The sequence below is a fragment of the Epinephelus lanceolatus genome, chromosome 15, assembly GCF_041903045.1.
Source record: "Epinephelus lanceolatus isolate andai-2023 chromosome 15, ASM4190304v1, whole genome shotgun sequence".
NCBI lineage: Eukaryota > Metazoa > Chordata > Actinopteri > Perciformes > Serranidae > Epinephelus > Epinephelus lanceolatus.
In genome coordinates, this window is record NC_135748.1 from 34,953,503 (window position 1) to 34,976,121 (window position 22,619).

General features: G+C 42.2%; 2 protein-coding genes across 6 annotated transcripts in view; one reads left to right on the forward strand and one right to left on the reverse strand.

Annotated features, from left to right (window-relative positions):
• dmac2l (distal membrane arm assembly component 2 like) overlaps positions 1 to 22,619 on the reverse strand; it is a 274,066-nt gene that overhangs the window by 229,037 nt on the left and 22,410 nt on the right. The window lies entirely within an intron of this gene.
• Positions 1 to 22,619, forward strand: part of pacs2 (phosphofurin acidic cluster sorting protein 2) — a 99,470-nt gene that overhangs the window by 41,245 nt on the left and 35,606 nt on the right. For all 5 annotated transcript variants that reach the window (XM_033643030.2, XM_078175249.1, XM_033643032.2 and 2 more), the window contains exon 2: positions 22,215 to 22,302. In XM_033643030.2, the coding sequence (XP_033498921.1) occupies positions 22,215 to 22,302 (88 nt within the window). The remainder of the gene's footprint in view (positions 1 to 22,214; positions 22,303 to 22,619) is intronic.

A 22,619-nucleotide genomic window follows, 5' to 3' on the forward strand; every position in this document is an offset into this window, starting at 1 on the left:
TATTCAACTATTATTCAATATTCCAATTCTGATATGGGTCACAAAACAATTAAAACAAAATGTACTTACCAGAAAACACACTGAAATAGGACAGCTATGGCTGCGCCTATACTGGTTTTGTTACCAAACACTGTTGGTGTGGTAGCGACTTCTAAACAGATGAATCCCACCATCACTCAATTTGGCAGCGCCCTTAATTATGTTTAGCCTTAATAAAATGTAAACAGGTGAGTTATATAAAAATTCACCTCCTGTACAGTTGTCATGAATGTTGAAAGTAGCGATAGATACCAAAACCGTTTCTTGTACCAGGTTGTAAACATGTTTATTTCTGCTGTAGAGTTGGGCATTTTAACATGCAGGTCTATGGGGATTGAATCACTCTTGGAACCAGCCTCTAGTGGCCATTAGAGGAACTGTAGTTTTTGGCACCTCTACGCTGGCTTCATTTTTGAGCCCCAGAGGCTGCGGCTTGATGCAAAACATGGCCTTAAATATTAGAGTAAAATTGCCTAATATGGCCACCATACAGAGGATAACGTCTTTTGAGTTTAATCATTACAGTTTCAGGGGTTTCTAACGTGGCTACAAGCTGTCAGTCTGGTTGTTATACACAATGCAGAATATTGTTTCACACTGTGATGCATATTTATAATTTCTCAGAAGCATATTTGTCCCAGAAGAATGAATTTTGGTGGAATTGTAAGTAGATGGTGCAAAAGATTAAATATAGCATCAAAATTCTGTATATATGCCATGGATTTTATTTCTAATTACTAAAGTAATTAATTCATAGAGAGCTAATATTAAAAAACTTGGCACACATTCTGCTTTTTGAGGAGTAGTTTCACAGCCTCTAGTCATGATTTAGTATTAGGGAGAAGTCACTGCTATTTCTGCCATTAAATATTACTATTGAGCTCACCTTATTTAAAAAAAGTGGTTTTTACAGTGGTTTTAACCTGAAAATATTTGTTTACGGTACCATAAATATTTGTAACAAAGATGTCTTCACAGCAAGTTTTTGTGTAATGGAGAAAGTGAGTTTTCCTTGAGGCCTCTGTGCCACACTTCCCATGTGACACACTATATTCTCTGACAGGTGAAGTGTCTGTCGTCTGACAGGAAAAACACTCGACTGCTCCAAGTTTCCTCTTAGTCTATCAAAAAACGGCATCTCTCATAATGCACTCAAGTTTCTGCAGTTGAGGAGCTGTTTTCAAAGTGTCTCTGATGACTTGTTCCCACGTTTTTTCTCAGTGACTCATAAAGTGAGAGAAGGTTTGAATCAAACTGACAGAGAGAGAATGACAGAAAGAGAAGGACTGCCCAACTGAAAGACAGATGGACGGAGAGAGAGACAGAGGGAATGTAGTTTTTCCAGAACCCCATGAGATGTGAGAAATTAGGTCACTCCGGCTCACACAACATTAACACAACTGGGAAAAATCTGAGCTGCGTGAGAGGCGGGTCCAGGCAGGGTCAGCGAGATGATGTCGACTGCTAAACATGATTATATTCAGATGCCAGATTAGAGAGTGGACAAACACAGGCAGCAGATTTTTCATATAAACAAACAGACACTGTCTATATCCTGATAAATGGACCCACTTTCTCTAAGATATACACAAACATCTAAAAACAGACGGTCACACACAAACTGAAACAGGAAAACATTTACATGACGTAATCCTCAGAGGCTGAAATGCATGAAAGCATATTTTAACTGCATCATACCTAATTACAAATGACGCCGTAGTTATTGAAAATACTCATCTATTAGCCCTTTTCCATGCACATGTGCTGACCTGGCTTGACTCAGTTTGACTTGGCACATTAAGCGCACGTGGCCTACGCCCTTTTGAGCATTTATACTTGTGCAATGCTGTGTTTGTGTCACTCTGCAGTTACACTTCCAGAACACTAGTTGTGTAGCTGTTTCTGTGAAGTGCTGTAAAGTTTAGTTGATTCAAAAGACACGTTAAACACACATTAAACATGGCTTAATAGAGACAATTTCAAACACTAGTACACAAATCAGCTTCACTATAACTCGCAGCATTCACAGACAAACACTTGTCTTTATCTGGACACGTTTTCCCACAAATACAACATGCTAATGTTTTTAGCACAAGCCTATGGCATTTTACATTGTATAAATTAGCCTAGCAGCTAGCAGACTTTTTCTCTACTCATATGAAGCCAGGGACAACAGCAACATTTAACAAAGGTAACGTTATAAAATCCAGCTCCATTACAACTCACAAGGTTCACTGACAAAACAACTGTCTTATACTAAACATGTTTTCCAAACAAATATAACATGCTAACATTCTTAGCACAAGCCTATGGCATGTTACATTGTATAAATTAGCCTAGCGATGAACGGAGATGTCCTCTGCTCATATGAAGCCAGGATAAATCACACACAAGACTTAAAATGCTATTTTAGTGGAGGCTTTATTGTTCTTAACTGTAAAATTAAAGTGCTGTACGTACGTGTAGATTCAACGCAGAAGTATAAATCCCGCTTTAGGGGGATGCAGGTTGACGCAGTAGCCAATAAGTGTATTTAATAAAAGCCACTGAAAGTGAAAGTATTGAAATGGTCTGTGGATGATTAAGATATAATGCGTGCATGTCACGTCCAGGGGCCACACAAAATGTTCCTGAGATCACAAGGCTCATTTTGAGAAACCATAGTGACATTTTATGTTGGCAGTGGCTAATGTTAACAAGTGAACAAGCATGTCCGTCCACATTATGACATGTGTCAGACTGCAGGGGGGAATATCATCAGAGAACTGTTCCTGTCCTGGTTAATGAGCACCAGGAGAGTTTGTCAGTGGGAACATTAACACAAACATTAACACAGGACTGTTGATCTACTGGTCAAAGGCATCCCGGCTTTAGATGCACCACAGCAACAGCAAACTCAGTGTGTGGTGTAAACAACATGAGGTGATGGAATCAGCATTGTGGGTGCTTTTTGTTGCGTAGTTACGAATCTACAGGCTGGAGGGAAAAGCGTTGCAGTTTGGAGGTTATTTTACTTAGGAGTAAGTTATTTAGGAGTCACCTGTAGACTGATGCTCAGATGGCTGTTAAGAAGCATCCATTCCTGGCTTTTATCTCCAGGTGATGAGCACTCTCAGCACAATCTTCCCCCCATCACAGTGCAAGAGTAATCCAGGCAGGGTTCAGGGAACAATGAAGGGAAGTGTCATTTATTACCTTTCAGACACAGTCGCAGGTTCTTTGAATGGCTCTGGGGATGAAGCATCCATCCATCCAACCTGGAGTGGCGGTGCAGCTGTTTGCATGCTCAGCTCTGACAGGTCAGCAGGTCCAGTTCTGTTGAGTCACTGTCACAATGTGTGGCATCTGTTATGCTGTTATGTAAGTGTTCCCATATTTTTGTCACTGAGTTAGTTTTTAATCAGAAAGCTTTTTGGAAAGCAGCCATCAATCTTGCAAACAGAGACGGAATAAAATTACAGCTTCTAAATTTATTTGTAAATGACTGAGCCGAGGCAATTTAAGTCAGTTTGTCACTCAGATTGACGACAGTTTGACTGTGAGGAAGTGTTAAAAAAAGAAAAGACAACATAAAACAGATAAATGTGGCAGTGAACGCATCACTCACTCCTTCAGCTTCTCCTGACTGTGGTGCCCTCGTGGAAATGTCAGCACAGAAGAAGAGCATCGTTATGACGCACATCAAATCGGCTCTTAATGCATTCCAGCCTGTAAAGAGACGAGCACTCAGACTCACACACACACACACACACACACACACACACACACACACTCTGCCTGACTGCGCTCTACTTTATTCATAACTGATGGTTGCCTGTTAACCTACATCAGAGGAGGAGAAAAAAGTATTTCCATGGCAACCCCTGGAGATCCATGCAGTGTGTGAGCAGCAAACCAATATGTCTGAATTAACAACATTATCAGCGGCTGTCCAAACCTTCAGTGGTCATGTTGGACCCATTCATTTGTTTACTTCACACTAACAAATCCCAAATCACCCCAAACACTTTCACATTAGTGCTGTGTCCATCTGTGTGTGTGTGTGTGTGTGTGTGTGTGTGTGTGTGTGACTGCTTTATGTGTAGCATCTGTCGATTTACAGCCAGTCTTGTGTTTCAAATATTATAGGTAATCAGATCCTCCTGCTCTTCTTGGTTTGAGCTGGACTCATCCGGCACGGAGCGGTCAAGTGTGGCAACATCACAGTGACCCAGAGGTCGCTGATGGTGTGAGTCCAGGAACAGACTGAAACAAGAGTAAAAGTTTAAAGCCAATTAACACCAGCAGAATTTTAAAGTCACAGAGTAACAGAACAGCCCAGTATCACGGTGAGACTAATCTCTCAAGACAGATTCTGCAATTTACATTGTAGAAAGGAAGAAAAAGTAAAGGAAGAAAAACTTTTTTTTTTTTTTTTTACCGATGGATTTCCAGATTGCAGTGAGACAGACTGTCTCACATACTGGGCTGTGAGACAATCAGGGACTAACTTTGCAATATGTGTTACTATATAATTGAAAAATGTCCGCCCAGAAATTCTTGAGTTTGGGACAAGACCAGAAAAGGTGACCTAAGGTCCCCACGCCTGATTTACACCCGTCACGTGTAACAGACAAAGATGGGAATATTCTGTTCAGTTTGGCCTTGGGGAAATGCAAGCAATGAATGACTTTGAACTGAAAAGGTTGAAATCTAGCATTAATAGAACACAAAGGTAGTTTTTAAAACAAAAGATAAAGATGATTTTTGGGGAGTGTTGATAGTTCTCCTTTAAGGGAGGAAATTTAAACCAAGGGCGTGGAGTAGTTTTATATTGTAGCCTCATGTGTTTGTTTATATTGATTTATATGTTTCCATGTAGGCTACTGGGAGCAGAGGAAATCTTCGCTCACTAAGATCACTAAGGCTAATTTATACCATGTAAAACGCCATAGGTTTGTGCTAATAACGTTAGCATGTTGTATTTGTTTGGAAAACGTGTTTAGTATAAGACAGTTGTTTTGTCAGTGAACCTTGTGAGTTGTAATGGAGCCGAATTTTGTAACGTTACCTTTGTTAAATGTTGCTGTTGTCCCTGGCTTCATAACAGTAGAGAAAAAAAGTCCACTAGCCGCTAGGCTAATTTATACAGCGTAAAATGCCATAGAGTGCCGAAGTCACGCCCCTTCCGGTAGAGCTCATGGGACCTTAGATCGGAAAAAAATATGAATGGCAGTGAATGGGGAGAGCAATATTATCTTTTGTTCCCGTTTGAGTTGCGACATGAAATCCAAATATGTTGTTAATGAATTTAAAACATAAATTTTAAGGTCAAGAAAGTCATACTTTGTGGTAAAACTGTTGAGATATAAGCTTTTTAATTAGAAAGACTCAAGAGTACACAGGAGAAGGTCGCGTGTGTGACGTCATAGCTTTCGCTCGCTTCCTGCAGCTGTTTTATGATTAATCGATTTATGATTGAAGATGTCTGTGTGTTTTGTGCCAGGCTGGAGTCACTCCAAGCTGCTGGAAGCGAGCGAAGGCTATGACGTCACATACGCGACCACCTCCTGTGTAGTTTTTCTAATTATGTTTTTTTCAAAAGCTTATATCTCAACAGTTTTACCACAAAGTATGACTTTCTTGACCTTAAAATTTATGTTTTAAATTCATTAACGACATATTTGGATTTCATGTCACAACTCAACGGGACCAAAAGATAATATTTCTCTCCTCATTCACTGCCATTCATATTTTTTCTGATCTAAGGTCCCATGAGCTTCACCGGAAGGGGCGTGACTTCGGCACTCTATAGGCTTGTGCTAATAACGTTAGCATGTTGTGTTTGTGGGGAAAATGTGTCCAGATAAAGACAAGTGTTTGTCTGTGAATACTGTGAGTTATAGTGAAGCTGACTTGTGTACTTGTGTTTGAAACTGTCTCTATTAAGCCATGTTTAATGTGTGTTTAATGTGTGTTTTAGATCAACTAAACTTTACAGCACTTCACAGAAACCCCGCCACCGACTAGTGTTTTGGAGGCTACAGTGTAGGGTCTTCATAGAGCTAACGTACAAATATAAATCCGCATTTGGTTTGACTGTGCAGCTCAAAAATCAGGTCAGGAATGTTTTCAAATTGCACAGTTTATGCCCAGCTGTAGTTTGTTTGAACAGATGCGACAGATTGGGGTAGTAGAAGAGTTACATGGTGACACTATAGGTCTAAACTGCATTTCTGAGCCTCAGCTAACATTTAGCTCTTGCTAACATGCTAACATAAGCTCGTTGACATGTTCACAGTTAGAATAGTAACATGTTTGCATTTACGTGCATCAGCGTGTCATTTAGCGGTGTAGCATGCCTAAGTTATCATGAACAAATTATACCAAAATCTGGCCATTCAACAGCGGAAGAAGTATTTTGAATCGGTGAGCAGTTGCAGTCAGAGAGCTAGTGAAAATGTTGATGTAGCAGAGCATAAAAACTTGAATCAAACTTGGCCATGGAACAAGTCAGGCGTGGGATATTTGGCCTGTTTCTTTGTTGGTGTTTAGACTCAATTACACTTTGACCATATAGCATAGAAGTACAATTATGTCCTGCGGAGGCCAATCGTTCCTCCTGGCCCACAGCTGTGGGGAAAAGATTCATTTTTTAGCTGGAAAACAATCTGAAACACAAAGCCATGCCAGTGCACTGTGTGTAATCTAGGAAAGAGCAGTGAGTGCTGACATGTGTGGCTTTTTCTCTACAGTCACCAGACCACAGAGCATACTGGGGAATATTTAAAAAATGAAAAGGCAAAACAAACTGTAATGTGGGTCATAAGTGATGATTATATCCAATTCTCCAACCTGCCAAAACCTGCACAATCGATGCCAGACACGAACATATTGAGAAATCCTGACTCTCGGGAAACTCTGGCAACTGTTTTTGTTTTTCTTTTACACTCGAGCAAAGAGGTCGGGCTCAGATGTCAGATTCTGGATGGAATAATAACAGTGAAGTTGCAGAAAAAAGGTGGTACGGTATAATTTGATGCAGGATGCTGCGCCAGCTCAGCCACACTGAGGTTTGTGTAAGAAGTGCTGGAGGTCAGGAGGAGTGAGTCAGGACCGCCAAGCTCTGGAGTGCTCTGAAATAATTTTCTCCTGCTGCTGCTCAGCCTTGAAGTGTTGTTGAACATCGCAGTGTATAGATGACTAAATCCAATTTCAATTCAGCAGATTCACAAATTGGATTTTCTCTCAGAGATTGAAAGTCTCAAAAACAGCATGACGTGTCCAATCTCTTATGATGATATTGAATGCTTTTTATTTATCACAGTTTCAATACATTTTTCCTGAACAGAAACATCAGCGACTGCCCCTCAATCCTATTACAGTGCACAGCGGTGGAGGGATGTGCCTGTAACTTTAAATAACACCTTTGAACTCTGCCCGTGCTTGGCTGTGACGGTGACATGTAATCAAAACGAATGCAGAGATATGAAATAATAAATCCTCTAGGTTATCTTTCGCCTTGTGGCCTAAGCCTCAAACTTTAATCATACACATACAGTATTGCTGCTGGTGGATGAAAGCATCGAACCCATCAGTTTGTCACAATTCAAAAGAAGCAGACTTATTTTATGAAGCTATCAAGTACCCTGAAACTGGACTCATTTCATTCCAGATAAACCAGGATTCACTCACATGCAGTGTAATAATCTGGTCTGTCTTCAGATGAAACACCCATCGTCCAGTCCAGAATCAAAGCCCTATAATGGCTCCTCTCAAGACATCTGATAGACTATTAACTTGATTCTTACGCTGTGTCCAAGCCTCTATTTTAAGTGCATCTGTGTGTGAGTGAGGTCTGAAGCAGAGGAGCAGGAAGTGGCAGTGTGAAGTCTGGAAATATCATTAGCGTGCAGCTTTCTACCCGGTGCAGCGGAGCTCCCTGTGTATGGTTGCCCATCTCAGTCTCTCACTATCAAGAGAAGGAACAAATCCAGGAGCTGAAACTGAACCTTGGATATTTATGTTATCCGACCTTCACACAGTCGACATCTCCGTCCAGCTTCTGAGTTGTCTCACTCACTTGCCAACTGTCCCTCATGAAAAACAATTCTAGATTTTAAGACATTTTAAATATTAAATTCAGATTTTAAATGGATATACACTCACTACACTTACTGCAAGTAGCTAATCAGCCAATCATATGGCGGCAGCTCAATGCATTTAGGTATGTAGACATGGTCAAGAAGACCTGCTGAAGTTCAAACTGAGCATCAGAATGGGGAAGAAAGGTGATTTAAGTGACTTTGAACGTGGCATGATTGTTGGTGCCAGAGGTCAGAGGAGAATGGCCAGACTGGTTCAAGATGATAGAAAGGCAACAGGAAGTCAAATAACAACTGGTTACAACCAAGGTCTGCAGAAGACCATCTCTGAACCAACAACACGTCCAACCTTGAAGCAGATGGGCTACAGCAGCAGAAGACCACACCAGGTGCCACTCCTGTCAGCTAACAACAGGAAACTGAGGCTACAATTCACACAGGCTCACCAAAACTGGACAATAGAAGATGGAAAGCATGGATCCATCCTGCCTTGTATCAACGGTTCAGGCTGGTGGTGGTGTAATGGTGTGGGGGAGATTTTCTTGGCACACTTTGGGCCCCTTAGTACCAACTGAGCATGGTTTAAACACCACAACCTACCTGAGTATTGTTGCTGACCGTGTCCATCCCTTTATGACCACAGTGTACCCATCTTCTGATGACTACTTCCAGCAGGATAACGCACCATGTCACAAAGCTCACATCATCTCAAACTGGTTTCTTGAACATGACAATGAGTTCACTGTACTCCAGTGGCCACATTTTGCCACAATACATCCTTCAAACCAGCAGAGTGCTCCTGTACTGTCAGTAACAGCCAATCACAACATGCATTATTGATGACAAAAGCCCTCCTTTGAATGGAGCTGTTGTCACAGGCTTGTTTATGATGAGGTTACGTCGCAATCTAGCAAAATAAGTTGTGAAAATGTGGTGCTGCGTTGCTTCAAGTGTACGTTCATAATTAGAATAATAGCTCAGGTAAATGTCCGTCCCTCAGGCCCTTCGGGTTCTAAAAATCCTGGACCCCTGGACAATATAGCTGAACAATGCTGCCTTAAAGGAATACTTAATGTGCAAAATGACCATTTATATATCAATTACTCAACCTGTGTTACCCTAAACATTACAGTTTAAAATATATAGGTAGTGTGCCTGAGCATGTGCATGTGTTTGTTCAAGCTGAGCTCATACACACGTGTTCTCAGGCAGGTGTGCGACTTGTAGACGAAAGCGTTTTCAAGGACAGTTTTCGTGAAAATGCATGTGTTTGGGAAGTATTGAGCATACAAGTGGATAAATAAGACTGGATAATACTTTCAATCAGTGGTTCCCAACTGGTCCAGCCACAGGGTCTGGATTTCTCCTTAGTCATTGGTTCAAGGTCCACACAGTTTAATACATTCAGCATCATACTTGCGTTTGGCCATGTCTCAAACTAGTTTGCTGTCTCTGTTAAGTAGCTTTCTGTCACTTGTGGTCCATTCAGAATAACAATGACCCACCAGTTGTGGACCACTTATCTATTTAATACTACACTTGAAGTTGTGTGAGAGTTTGTGAATGGATATTTTGATACAGCTTTGGTGTTGTTAAACGCGGTCCCTGTTTACTGCAGTTCATAAAGACTGTTTGCCTTTCTTGGATTCTCCATCCACTGAGGAAGCATGTGAGAAAATCAAAGTGACACATGGTGAAAAAAATTATATACAAATGGTCATTTTGCAGGTGAAGTGTTCGTCTAGTTTTTAGGACTTGACGGTCTTGAGCCAAACTGTAGTTATCTGTCTTCCTTTAGTGTCAGTATGTTAAGAGAGACGAGCACATCAATGACCAGCCATATTAATAGCTTAGGGTTAGGTGTAGGGTGTCATCTCTTGTAACCTGAGCTTGCACTTCCTGCTCTCTGTTGAGATGTTCAGTTGTAATTTTACATTGTCAAGGCAGCTTACTGATCATCTACTGTGTGTGTGTGATCTACTCTGGGTTTCACTCAACTCAACTCAACAACTCATGTGGACCAACGTGCTGTACAAATGGAATAAGATGCTGGAACACATGCAGCTGGAGGTGGGACAGAGAGAAATGACTAATACTGGTGTACTGAGAGTTACAGTAGTCCAAACGGGAGGAGATAAGAGTGTGGGTGAATATCTCCAGGTCTTTAAAGGGATAGTTTGACATTTTGGCAAATTCGCCTATTGCCGTAATCCCTATAGTCATATGAGTAGGTACATTATCTTTAATTATCAGTGCCTGCTGTTCTGAGATCGGTGGGGCAGAGCTGCCCGCTGTTCAGCGCACAAAATGGAGGTGAACGGTACAGCCCCCTCTCTCCCTCAAAACTAATCAAATACACCATCAAATGACTCCAAAACGCTCTAGTGGACAACACATGGCTTGCGCATTCCCCACGCTATGAAATAATAATAATAATGTATGATTAAGTAACATTACGACACATGAAGCAAATACTCGGAACTACTAACTGCACTAAACATACACTGTTTGAAATCACTCTGCCCAGCAAGTATTGTATGTAGTTCCGGCTGTGCATTTGGCTTCAAAACAACTCTGTCTCGTAATATTACATTGTTATTTCATAGTGTCGTGAATGTGTAAGCTATAAATTGTCCACTAGAGCGTTTTGGAGTCATTTGATGGTGTATTTGATTAGTTTTGAGAGAGAGAGGGGGCTGTACTGTTCACCTCCATTTTGTGCGCTGAGCAGCAGGAAGCTCTGCCCCACCGATCTCAGAACAACAGGCACTGATAATTAAAAGTAATGTACCTACCCATATGACTATAGGGATTATGGCAATAGGCGAATTTGCCAAAATGTCGAACTATCCCTTAAAGGGAGAGAAATGGCTTGATTTTGTAAATGGTGCGGAGCTGGAATAAACTGGCTTTTACTACTGCATTAATAGTCAAATATCACCCCAAGATTTTTGACATGGACCCTTATTTCCCTCCCAGTCTTTTCCCTCTATAGTCAACGTACTCGACGAATGCAAAACTTGTAGTTAGTGCTGTAGTTTCAGGGGTGGTTTCGTTGGTCCAGACTGAAACCTCCAAACTTCTATTGGATGAATTGCCATGAAACATTCAGGGTTAACTCTGCTCTCTTTGACGATCCTTTGACTTTTTATTTAGCACCACTAGGTTGACGTTTGTGACTTTCAGAGAAATGTATGACAATCATTGGATGGATTGTCATCATATTTGGTGCAGAAATTCATGTCCCTCTCTGGATGAATTCATCACTCACCAACATCTTTGTTAACACTGCTGTTTGTCCAGTGCTTAACTTTATGACCAAATACCTGCAGAACTAATGACATCATCAGTGACACTGCTACTGTGCTCAGTGCTGATTTACATGTCAGCAAATGTTAGCATGCTTACATGGTAAACAAATAACACACAAGCATGTTGACATTGTCATTGTGACCGTCTTTACATAACAACCACGACCATAAAAACAAAGTCTGTGTTTACACTTACTTCACAATGACTTCATCGCTTCCTTTACTTCACGCCGACAGCTGAGTTCAGAAACGTGTTTTATCCTTTGAGGCATGTTTAGAGTCTTGGACTGTGTAAATAAAGGTGTATTGACTTTATTTTAAAATGTACAAGTAACAGTATCGGATGTTTTAGTAGCACAAGTCACAGGCGGAGATAGTTGCTGCAAACCAATCACCAGAAAAAATGTTCTGCAAATATTTTCATATCACTATGTGGCGGATATGTTGAAAGTTTACGTTTCAACAATGCTGTGGTTAACTTGTGGTTAGGTTAAGGCACAAAAACGACTTGGCCATCGTTAGTAAATGGTGGTTTTCCGAAACGTATAATGCCAACATTTCCTTCTGGCGACTGAGCTGGTACAGTAGTATGAATGAATGAATGAATGAACCTTGTTTAAATCTGTCCACTGAGCCAGCAGGTCTAATAATCAAAGGCAGGGTGTTCCATATTTTTTGGGCGTAGTAGCTAAAAGAAGCACCCCCAAATGTTTTTGTAGTGACAATAGGAACTGTTAAAAGAGCAATGGTGTTGGATCTCAGGGTTTGTGGAGGGACAACATGAGCCTGCGTGAGCCTTAAATGATGTGATTCTGTTGGCTTCATCACACTGTGACCTCCAGCATGCACTGAGGTGGTTTGCAGATCTGAGTGCATGGTTCTCTGCTGGAAAACGATGGATTGCCCCCTCCAGGTTGGGAGGGAGTCACTGCCTCAAGCAAGGGAGTTCAAGTATCTCGGGGTCTCGTTCACAAGTGAGGGTAGAATGGAGCGTGAGATGGATCGGCCAAAAGATGAAGCTTTGGATTTACTGGTCCATCTACGTCCCAATCCTCACCTATGGTCATGAGCTCTGGGTAGTGACTGAAAGAATGAGGTCGCAGATACAAGCGGCTGAAATGTGTTTCCTCTGTGGGGTGGCTGGGCTCAGCCTTAGAGATAGGGTGAGGAGTTCAGACATCCAGAGGAAGCTCAGAGTAGAGCTGCTGCTCCTTCGTGTCGAAAGGGGTCAGTTGAGGTGGTTCGGGCATCTGATCAGGATCCTCCTGGGCGCCTCCTGTTAGAGGTGTCCTGGGTACGTCTCACTGGGAGGAGGCCTCAGGGCAGACCCAGAACATGCTGGAGGGTTACCTATCTCATCTGGCCTGGGAACACCTTGGGGTCCCCCAGGAGGAGCTGGAAAGTGTCGCTGGGGAGAGGGACGTCTGGGGTGCTTTGCTCGGCCTGCTGCCCCCGCGACCCGGCCCCGGATAAGCGGATGTAAATGGATGGATGGTTAATAATCTGAATCTTTAACTAAATGTGTCAAAATAAATGAATGAGAAAAGTACATTTGCTTTAAAAATGTAGTGGGGTAGAAGTATAAAGTGGGATAAAATGGTAATACTGAGGTAAAGTACAAGTACTTCAAGTATTGTACTTTATGAGTATAATGTTTTTTAGAGTTTCATTCCACCATTGAAAGTAGTATTAGAGGCATTTCTCCGAGTGTTCAATAAATGTAGTGCAGTAAAAAGTGCAATCTTTACCTCAGTGGAGTTGAATAGAAGTATAAAATTGCCCAAAATGATAATTAGTACCTTAAAATTGTACTTAAGTGCAGAACCTGAGTAAAATAACGACTATTAGGGATGTAGCAGTAAAGTAGCAGTGACTCTCATTATGTCATGTACAGCTTTTATCTATTTACCGTTCAGTTTTCTTTACATCCTCACAGCCTCTCAGAGGAAAGATGACTGATTAGTGATTACACTTTACATCCTGTTGACTCTGCTGTCTGTTTACGTTCGGCACGTTGTTGATTCGTCTCTGTATCAACGACACCAAAACAAATTCCTGTTGGTTTGTTATTCTTAGCAGATGAAGTGACTGTGACTGTGCTATCACAGCTCCATACCGGGCCTGCCGGTCCTCCCCCCCCGGCCTTTGCCAGAGCATCTGTGCTGAGCTGGCCACTGGATCAGGATTTGGCAGGGGCCATGCTACAGGCGGTGTGCCGTGTGTTTCAGCAGACCAGAGTCCCTCTGGGACTGCAGTGACGGGACAGAACAGGGAACAGGTTGCTTTGCTGCAGCGCCAACACAGCAGCTGTGAAGCTCAGTGCACGAATGCATTAGCTGGTGGCAGCGAGTGCGTCCTCGACTTTTAGCTCAGAATGAAAAAGGCAGCAGCTGTGGCGTGAAACCTCGGCACTTGGCTGTACTGTTCAGATATATCATTGTTTGTGTATCAAAGAAGGAACAGAGAGGACGTCCAGGCTCCACTTACTGCTGAGGCTGACACTGCTCACTGCTTCACTGACTTCTTGCGTGACGACACCAAGAAAATCTTTTGTAATGCAGGGTTTTAAATCTGTGTCATATACAGTACTACTGCATGCTGTTTAGACTTCTACACTTTATGCCTCATGGATGAAATGTAAGCAACAATCATAAGAGCAAGAATACAATTCAAATGCACTCTTCTTTCCATATGTGTGACCTTTACTCCTTCAAAGTGTAACTATCTCCGCAAGTTTTTGGTGGAGTGACTCCAGCCATGTCATACAGAGGGGACAAAACAAGACAAAACCCTTTGTCTTAATGTAACCCATCCATCTGTGTATTTGTGGTAGTTGATAGAAGGATATCAACTGTTTTTAGTACAAGCTATTCTTCTGCTGGTCGTTACCAGACTTCCTCAGGTGTGATACCACCTTCTGGACTGAAATAAGGCCTACCTCAATTTAAATTTGGCACAGGAAAGTATCTGTAAAGTTTCTTATGTTGACAGTTCACCCCAAAGTTTTCTGTAACCGCTTATCCTGTTAGGGATTGGGCGAGAAGCAGATTACACCCTGGACAGGTCACCAGACTATCACAGGGCTGACACATAGAGACAGACAACCATTCACACTCACATTCACACCTACGGATAATTTAGAGTCACCAATTAACCTGCATGTCTTTGGACTGTGGACTCTTTATGTGCCGTAGTGGTAGATTTGCAATAAAACATATGCACTTATAGTCTGTAACACTGGGCTACACACCTGTCACTACTGTAACTGATACATTTATCTATGAATCATTTTTATATTCAGCTGAGCTCACACACATGGCAGCGAGTATCCGACAGTGAGAGATAAGATTAAATATGAGATATGATTGGTCCTGTAGCCGATCAAAGCACCACAGATGGAGAGAAGGTGTGGCCCCTCCTTGACCCCCCTTTGACTGACTACAGTTGAAAATCATGGCAGAAGATGAAACGTTGTCTCCTTCAGAAGAGACACATGCACATCTCTAGCTCAACATCCAGACCCTGTCTGCCTTTCAAATGACAAGAAACAACAGTCACATATGAGCTGCCTTCTCTGTCGGTCCAAAACAGTGGACACCTCCACCTTGAAGCATTCAACATCGACAGCATGTCATTTGTCTGGTTCTAGACTTTAACTTTTACACAAGCAGTTATTTTCTGAGTGCTTTTACTTCTACCTGATTCAATATAATTATAAAGTAACAGTACTTTTACTTGAGTACTGTTTTTGTTTGCTCTACTCACAGCTGCAAAAGTGTATAGATACTTTGTGTTTATGCTTTTGGACAGTCTCTCCTTAGAGGCATTTGTGGTGTTGCATCATTTGTACACACAAAACTGTCTAAAGTAAAGAGAGCTTGAGGGAAGTTTGATCTTGTCTCTCACAGATCTACAAAGTTATAAAAACTGTCAAACATTGTTTCAGATTGACCGCCAAGACACATGGCTGTTCACACTTGTGTCTATGATGCGTCTCCAGCGGACCACTTGTGTTCAGATTTCCTTACTGCCTATGTCACTGACACTAGAAGCTCAGCTTTTACACAATTATTACATTCACACCCACGATAGCTGCTCGCTAGTCATGTTAGTGGTTGTGCCGGTGCAGTTGGACAAATCGCTGTCAGCAGAATTCAACACATCTCCTTCCACAGGCCAAAATGATGGACGGCCATGCAACACTTCGTCCAACTTGTCAAATATTGGGAAAGTTATTCAGCATTAGCACACCGTCACCAAAACAACCACAAAGTCCTACATTAATGAAGAAGCCTTTGTTAGGGATGTACCAGGACGTATTAGTGTTTACGCCACAAAAGCTATGTGGTCAAATGTGTCCTCGACCACCTGGCAAATGCCTTGAGTGTTCAGATCAATCAGATCAGAATGGCCCTGTTTACACCTGCTATTAACATGTGTCTTGGGTGATCCGATGACAAGTGGAGGACACTAAACAAATCCGCTTTTATGTCTAGAACCTCTTGTTGGAATGCACCCTTCCTGAGGACTTGGCTCAGATTCTGGAGTTACTCTCTTTTCCAGAAGCCTCCCAAAGGAATGTTATCCCGTTTGATCCAGCAGTGGGGACGGCATGCCTTTGCTGACGTCGACCACAGCAGGATTCGAATCCTGGACCTTCCGCATGGAAGAGGAGCGCTCTAACCACTACACTAGAGAGGCCCACAAGTGGACAGTGCTAAATACATGTACATTCTCAGAACTCATCGGCTGTATTCGGCGTCTGACTTCCGGCAGACGGCGATACAGCTTCTGGGGGCAGACCCCCGATTTTTTGGCATTCCAGTTTGATTTGGGCAGAGGAGGTGAATTTCCGTTTCCGACTTCCGTTTATAAATAAGTAAATATGCTGAACCATTGTGATGGATTCAGAGTTTGCAGTGACGCCAATTATGTTCCGCCTCGTTAGTTCACTGCACGGACCGTTTAACCTGGCAACAACTGCAGCCGGCTCAAACGTGATTGGTCAATATCATGCGGACTACAAACAGCCTACAACTGGAAACCAGGGCTCTTCTTCCGGAGGCAAGATCTCCGGGGTTTGCCTACAGACTCTACATTCACTGAATGTAGAGTCTGTATATAGACACTAGGACATGTATAAATGGTCATGGAGACGCATTGTCAACGCTCAAACCACTTGCCAGGTGGTCCACCAAAACTGGCCTGCAGTCCATTGCAACCTGTTGTGTAAGAGAGTTAGTTAGTCAGACATAGGTAGGTAGACTTACTGAGTTTGTGTCTGAAGGCCTGGTCAAGTGTGGCTTGACGAGACTGGCTGCTAGCGCTAGCATCAGAGGCTGTGCTAGCTCGGACCAGGTCCAGGTTTGCCGCTAAATGCTTTGCGTTGAGGTGATATTTCAGGCTTGAAGTCCTCCAATGATACAAAAATTCCCCACTGCAGGACCTGAAAAGAACGGTGCTCCTATCAACAGCTCCATCTGGACGTTTTTTAAATGTAAACATTCCTTCCAAAGGCCGAGCATCGTTGTCTTGTCTCATGTGACAAAGCCACTGTGGCCGTCATTGGGTTAAAGGACACAACAGAACATGATTAATCAGCATTCATTTTATTTAACGCATTAGATTAATCAAAATTAATGCGTTATTTTGACAGCCTGTAGGATAAAATGATTGTGAGCCTGACCCTTTGACCTTCTAGCATTATGTAACATAGGCAGTAGCCAAATCCGAACACAGGCTGGAGACACATGACAGACACAGGTGTGAACGACAGTGTGTCTCGGCTGTCCACTTGTGATTGGATCACCAAACTGTATGTTAAAACCAGGTATAACCAGAGTATATCACTCCAAAAAGCCTGTTTCAGTAGAAGACGACCTGGAGCCCTTGAAACCAAAATATTTTTTGTGAAGCCGAACAACCTCTAACGGGAAATTGTCACCACTGTGTCCACACAAATCAGAAACACTCCCACTTAAAGTTCATGTCAGAGTTTTATGCCACCAACCAGAGAGAAATGGGTCAGCGCAGATCCTCTTACAAATGAAGTGGTGCTTCATTAGAAACATTTCAGCTCTGTTCCTTTGGGCAGATTAGCTCGTGGAGCACACGCAGTACTCGTACGACAAACCCATTGTGGGGGATAAAATGTGACTTTTTAGCCGAGCTGCATGTGTGGCAGATATCACTTGGCTGCCCACGCAAACCAACATCCAGCCACCTAGCATAACTGAAATAGATGGTGCTGTGGGCTTGGGACCAACGGGAGCAGGGTAGAATACAAAACGGGAGGAACAAGAATGCTGCGTATTGTCTCGTGTGAGAGCCAGAGACAATGTGAGCCTTCATTGGCTTGTGTCCATTGTGCTTGAGATTTCTTGGGCTCAGCCGAAGAAGAGAAAGGTCTTCATTCAGCCTGCTGGGGCTTCTTCAAACCTGCCATTGTCATCGCTTCTTCTCTGCCTGTCCCAATGTTTTCCTTTCTCTCAGGGCTGATTGATGCCCCTCTGCTGCAGCGTTATGTCACTCGGCACACTGTGTGGTTTTTAAAAGACTTGTTAGTGCTGCTTTTGTCTGCTGGCTTCACCTTTCTGTCAGTGTTTTGCCTCCAGTTCTTAAAATAGGAGAAATGGAGAGGAGTTAAATTACATCCAAGGTCAACCCCTCAGCCTGTGCACTAAGTGACAGGGGATATTGGTGTATTAATGTTTCCACTCCACTCAGCGCTGAGCACATTTCTCCCTCCTCACTCATGGCAGTTTTGACCCACATCTTTTACTTTGCGTGACAATAAACCTTTGCTGTCGCTGAATAGCCTGCAGCTGAACGACATTCAATGCCCCCAGAATAATTCGGGAGTGATGTCATTGCAGCAACACTGTTTAATTTTGCGCTAAGAAAGGAGCTGGATGATAAATGGCTGGTGAAAATAGGCCTCCAGACTGTGAGCCTGTTCAGAGCAGCTCTCCTCAATGATCCAGTCAAGGGAACCAAAGAAAAGCTCCTTTAAAGAAAAACCTTTCTTTGTCACTTTCAGCTTGTGAGGAAGTGTCTCAAAAAATCGTGACAGGCTTGTTAAAGCAGCCCCCCCCCCCCACCCCCCACCCCTCTCTCCACCACCACGCTGCCCTAACAATGCCACCCCCGGCTGCCCCGCCACCATCCTGCTTCAGTGTCTCTATTCTGCTCTGCTGGCAGAGGCCCGTCTGCTGGAGCGCTCCGACACAGGGACGGTGAAAGAGGATTTAGCTCGGCCTGCTGCGACACCCTTGGTTCATGTTAAGTTAGTTTAACAAGTGAAGGAATGTTGAAATGTTTCTGTGATCTGGAGCCAACTCTTCCTCCATCACTCTGGTGACCAGTTTAGTTATTTGATGAGAAAACATTTTTTTTAGATGAGGTTGTGGCAGCAGAGGAATGAAAGATTCAAAATAAGATCTCTTATTTGTCCGGCCTATTTCTCCTAACTGAGCTCACTTAAACATCAATATGAGATTTTGACCACTTCTCACGCTTGTCTCTTGTCTCAACCCGATCCTAATTTAAGATCTTAAATTGCTCTTCTTCCTCTCTCACTCCAGTCATCAAAAATGTATACCTCCTTCTAATATAATCCAATTAATCACATTTCCACATGTATTTTGTATCATCTCTGTGTTAAGACCTTTTTTTTCTTAGTTTAAAAATCAGAGGAAGTCACATGTGTGTCCTGGGGCAAGAAATGCCCTCCAAAGAATAATTAGAGAACAGTAAAATCAAACACTGATTGAAGATATTACTGCTTGCTGCTGCTGTTTAGGGACTCAGAAAAATTAAATTACACCATTTTGAAAAAAGACAAATGTTCCTTTTTGTCCTCGCCAAAATTTAGCATAACTTTGAAGCATTATTTGGCCCCCTTTCCAGCAAGATGGATGCCTTAGGAGTTTGATATGATACAAGTGTCTTCACTGTATCTTTAAAAGTGAGCTGCCAGTTTTCATTTCCCTGTCCTCTCTGTACTCTGACTTTTCTTTTAGGAGCTCCAGATTTTTGGTGTGGCGTTCTGACTTAGCTAGTTAGGCTGCTGTCCAACTCACATGTTTACATCAGCAGCACCTGTGAGTTTTGGTAGTTAAATATATGTAGAAGACATCTGGATGGATTTTTACTAGCGGCATTCAGTGTTGTTAAAAACAGGCAGTACGGAGCGCCTCGCATTTTGATCAGGGCCTTAGCCTCGTCAGTCACCTGAAACACCTACATTGTTATATCAGGAGGTGGAGGAAGATGGCCTCAGCTGCACTCTTGCAGAAACATTAAGTTTTTGCTGATTGATCAAATCGCATATTTCCCACTATCTCACTGCTGGCCACTAGAGTCAAAAGCAGTATTATGTAGTGACTGGCATCAGCTTGTCACAACTAGAGTTGATGTAATAATCATCTAGTTTAAAACAAGACCAATTAGATTGTTTGCTAAATGATGTCATGTGTTTCTGATTTCTTTCCGTGCCATACAGGCATTAAAGAAATTAAATGCATGTGTTCAAGGATGAATGAAGCAGGGGGCAGAGGAGAACAATATGAAGTGCTGAAGGCACAGAGTACTTAAATTTACTTAACGTCTGTTTGAGGTGGAGCTTCAATAAAGAGTAATAATGCATCACATTTTAATTGTTGTATTTTGTGAATAAAATGTAAATCTGCACGATAACCAGTGACATTTATCTGTCAGGTAAATAGTAATACAGTGTTTTCCTCTGAAGAACAAGTAGAGTAAATATATAATATACTGTTGCATTGCATTTTTTAAAAGTGCTTTGGGGATTTTGTTGTTGTTTTTGTTGTTGTTTTTGCATAAAACAAGAGATACACTAAGCACAGGGACGCTGGTTTATAACTGCTTGGAAGATGTGTTTTTATTTCACTGTGACTGTGTCAAGTGTGGAGCTAGAGCCAGGACATGCTTAGCTTAGCTTAGCTTATCTTAGCTTAGCATACCCACCTTATTCCTGAGGGCACAACTGTAGAAATGATTATGGGCACAATGAACTTCCTGTGAGATAGCGGAAGTAGCAGTAAGCTAGTTAGTCCCATAGACTTTCTGTGGCTACGCTAGGTGGCTAACCACCAACGTTGGTCCTTTTCGAAAGAAATTTGCCTTCAGTTTAGCAAATACTGATTTTTTTTTTTTTTTAACAATGTTTAACTAATGTTAACATAGCATTTTCTAAAATGTCTTTGCGGAGCTCTGGTACCTGTTGCACTGTCCGTGTCTGTAACAACTAACAACCAGTCCAAGCTAGCTTTTTGTCTTTAGCAACTGTGTGTTGAACATGTGACCAGAACAAAAAGGAATTGTTCCTGTTGCCAAAGGTACCATTGATATGAGAAATAAAACCACAAGAGTTTCATGAGACTCAGCGAAAAAGTATCAAATCAGAGAATGAGACCTCGACTGACAGGTCTGTCACTCAACGTCAGTACAGATATCCCTGTCTTTCCATACTTTCTTTATATCATATAAAAAATGAACGCCAAAAGTTACTTCTTTTACCACTACTTTATATTACTATTACTGAAGTCTGCTGCTAAATTCAGTTATATATGTCGCTCAGAATAGTTTTTAATAAATCAGAAGTTAAAACATGTAAACTGCGTTGTAACGCAGATGAGTGGAGGATTAGCTGGGAAACATGACATTTATTCACTTTACATGGAGCTACAGTTAATACTGAATTATGTTAAATGTTTCCTGAATGTGTTAGTATCTCTTAATGAGTCATCAAAAATCATAAATCATCTTTAGAAGGAGCAGATGTTATCTTAAGCTAGCTCGAGACATGTTAAGCTAGCCATATTTTAACGTAGCAAGGCGAGCTAATTGCTAGCATGCTCGGTTGCTTTGAGATGGCTGTCAGAGATGGCAGAGGTATGATCACATCATCTGTTTGAGCTATAATAGGTGGTGTGTTCCACATTTTATTTCCCAGCTGCTCTTGGAAAGAGGAACAGAGTACTGTAAACAAACTATTAGCACTGGAAATCCCCGGTTTTGGTTCAAAGTTGCACCCATAATTCACGCAGGGATCATGGGGGCTAGGAATAAGGTGGAGAAGTACTGGAGGCAGAGGAAACACCTTATCTGACTCCATCCAAAGTTTTGCAAAATCCTCCACCAGTGAAATACTTTTTTTGATTTCATGCGTACATAATCAGAAATCTGCAGTCAACAAGTTGTAGTTTTATCGTAGTAATTTCTGTGTGTGTGATGGATTTAACAAGTGAGGCGGACGTCTTACAGCTGGTCAGTTGACATAATATATTATGTAACACAGATGGCTGTTTCTAAACGACCTCAAACATACTATGGGCATTTCTGTCCTGTCATTTCTTTCTAACTTATCAGCCTACACATACACACAGATATCATTAAATCTGTGATAAGCTCATAATATCAGCAGTGCTAACATGCTGGTGTGTCCTCGTGAAACACTGACCTCTGCCTGATCACACATTTTAACCGCTCTGCATACAAGCATCAAATTACCACAAATTAACACCTGATGTATGAATGAGATTATCACACCAGCACAGAGTCATTAAACCTGCCAATCGATTCACACACTGTGATTCCTGACATACTGTGTGTGTTTTAGTGTAAACTGTTTAATGAACACACAGTCTGTTTGTGTGTGTGTGTGTGTGTGTGTGTGTGTGTGTGTGTGTGTGAATGAGTGGTGTTGTGGCGGTGTGAAACCAAACAACTAAACATTCCTCCTCTCTCGTCTCTGCAGATTGTGCAGTCTGACTCTGAAGAAGCTGGTGGTGATGAGGGAACTTGATAAAGAGCTCATCTCTGTGGTCATAGCGGTTAAAATTCAGGTATGTGGTAAAAAAACAAACAGAGGCAACAGAGCTGGGGCCTGTATCACGACACGAGATCAACCTTTCCTGGGTTACCCAGACCTATCCTGTGTTGACTAACCCTAACAATGGCAATCAGGATAATCGGTATCACGACGCTGGATATCAACTCGGTAAATCAACCCAGGGTTGCTTTATCAAAAGCCGTGAACGCGCACGCAGCGGACCAATCACAATCATGAGAGAAGCGCAGCGTCACTGAGTGTCCTCACTGAGCGTCCTCACTGAGCGTCCTCACAGAGTGCTGTATGTGAGGGGGAAAAAAAGTATTTCTC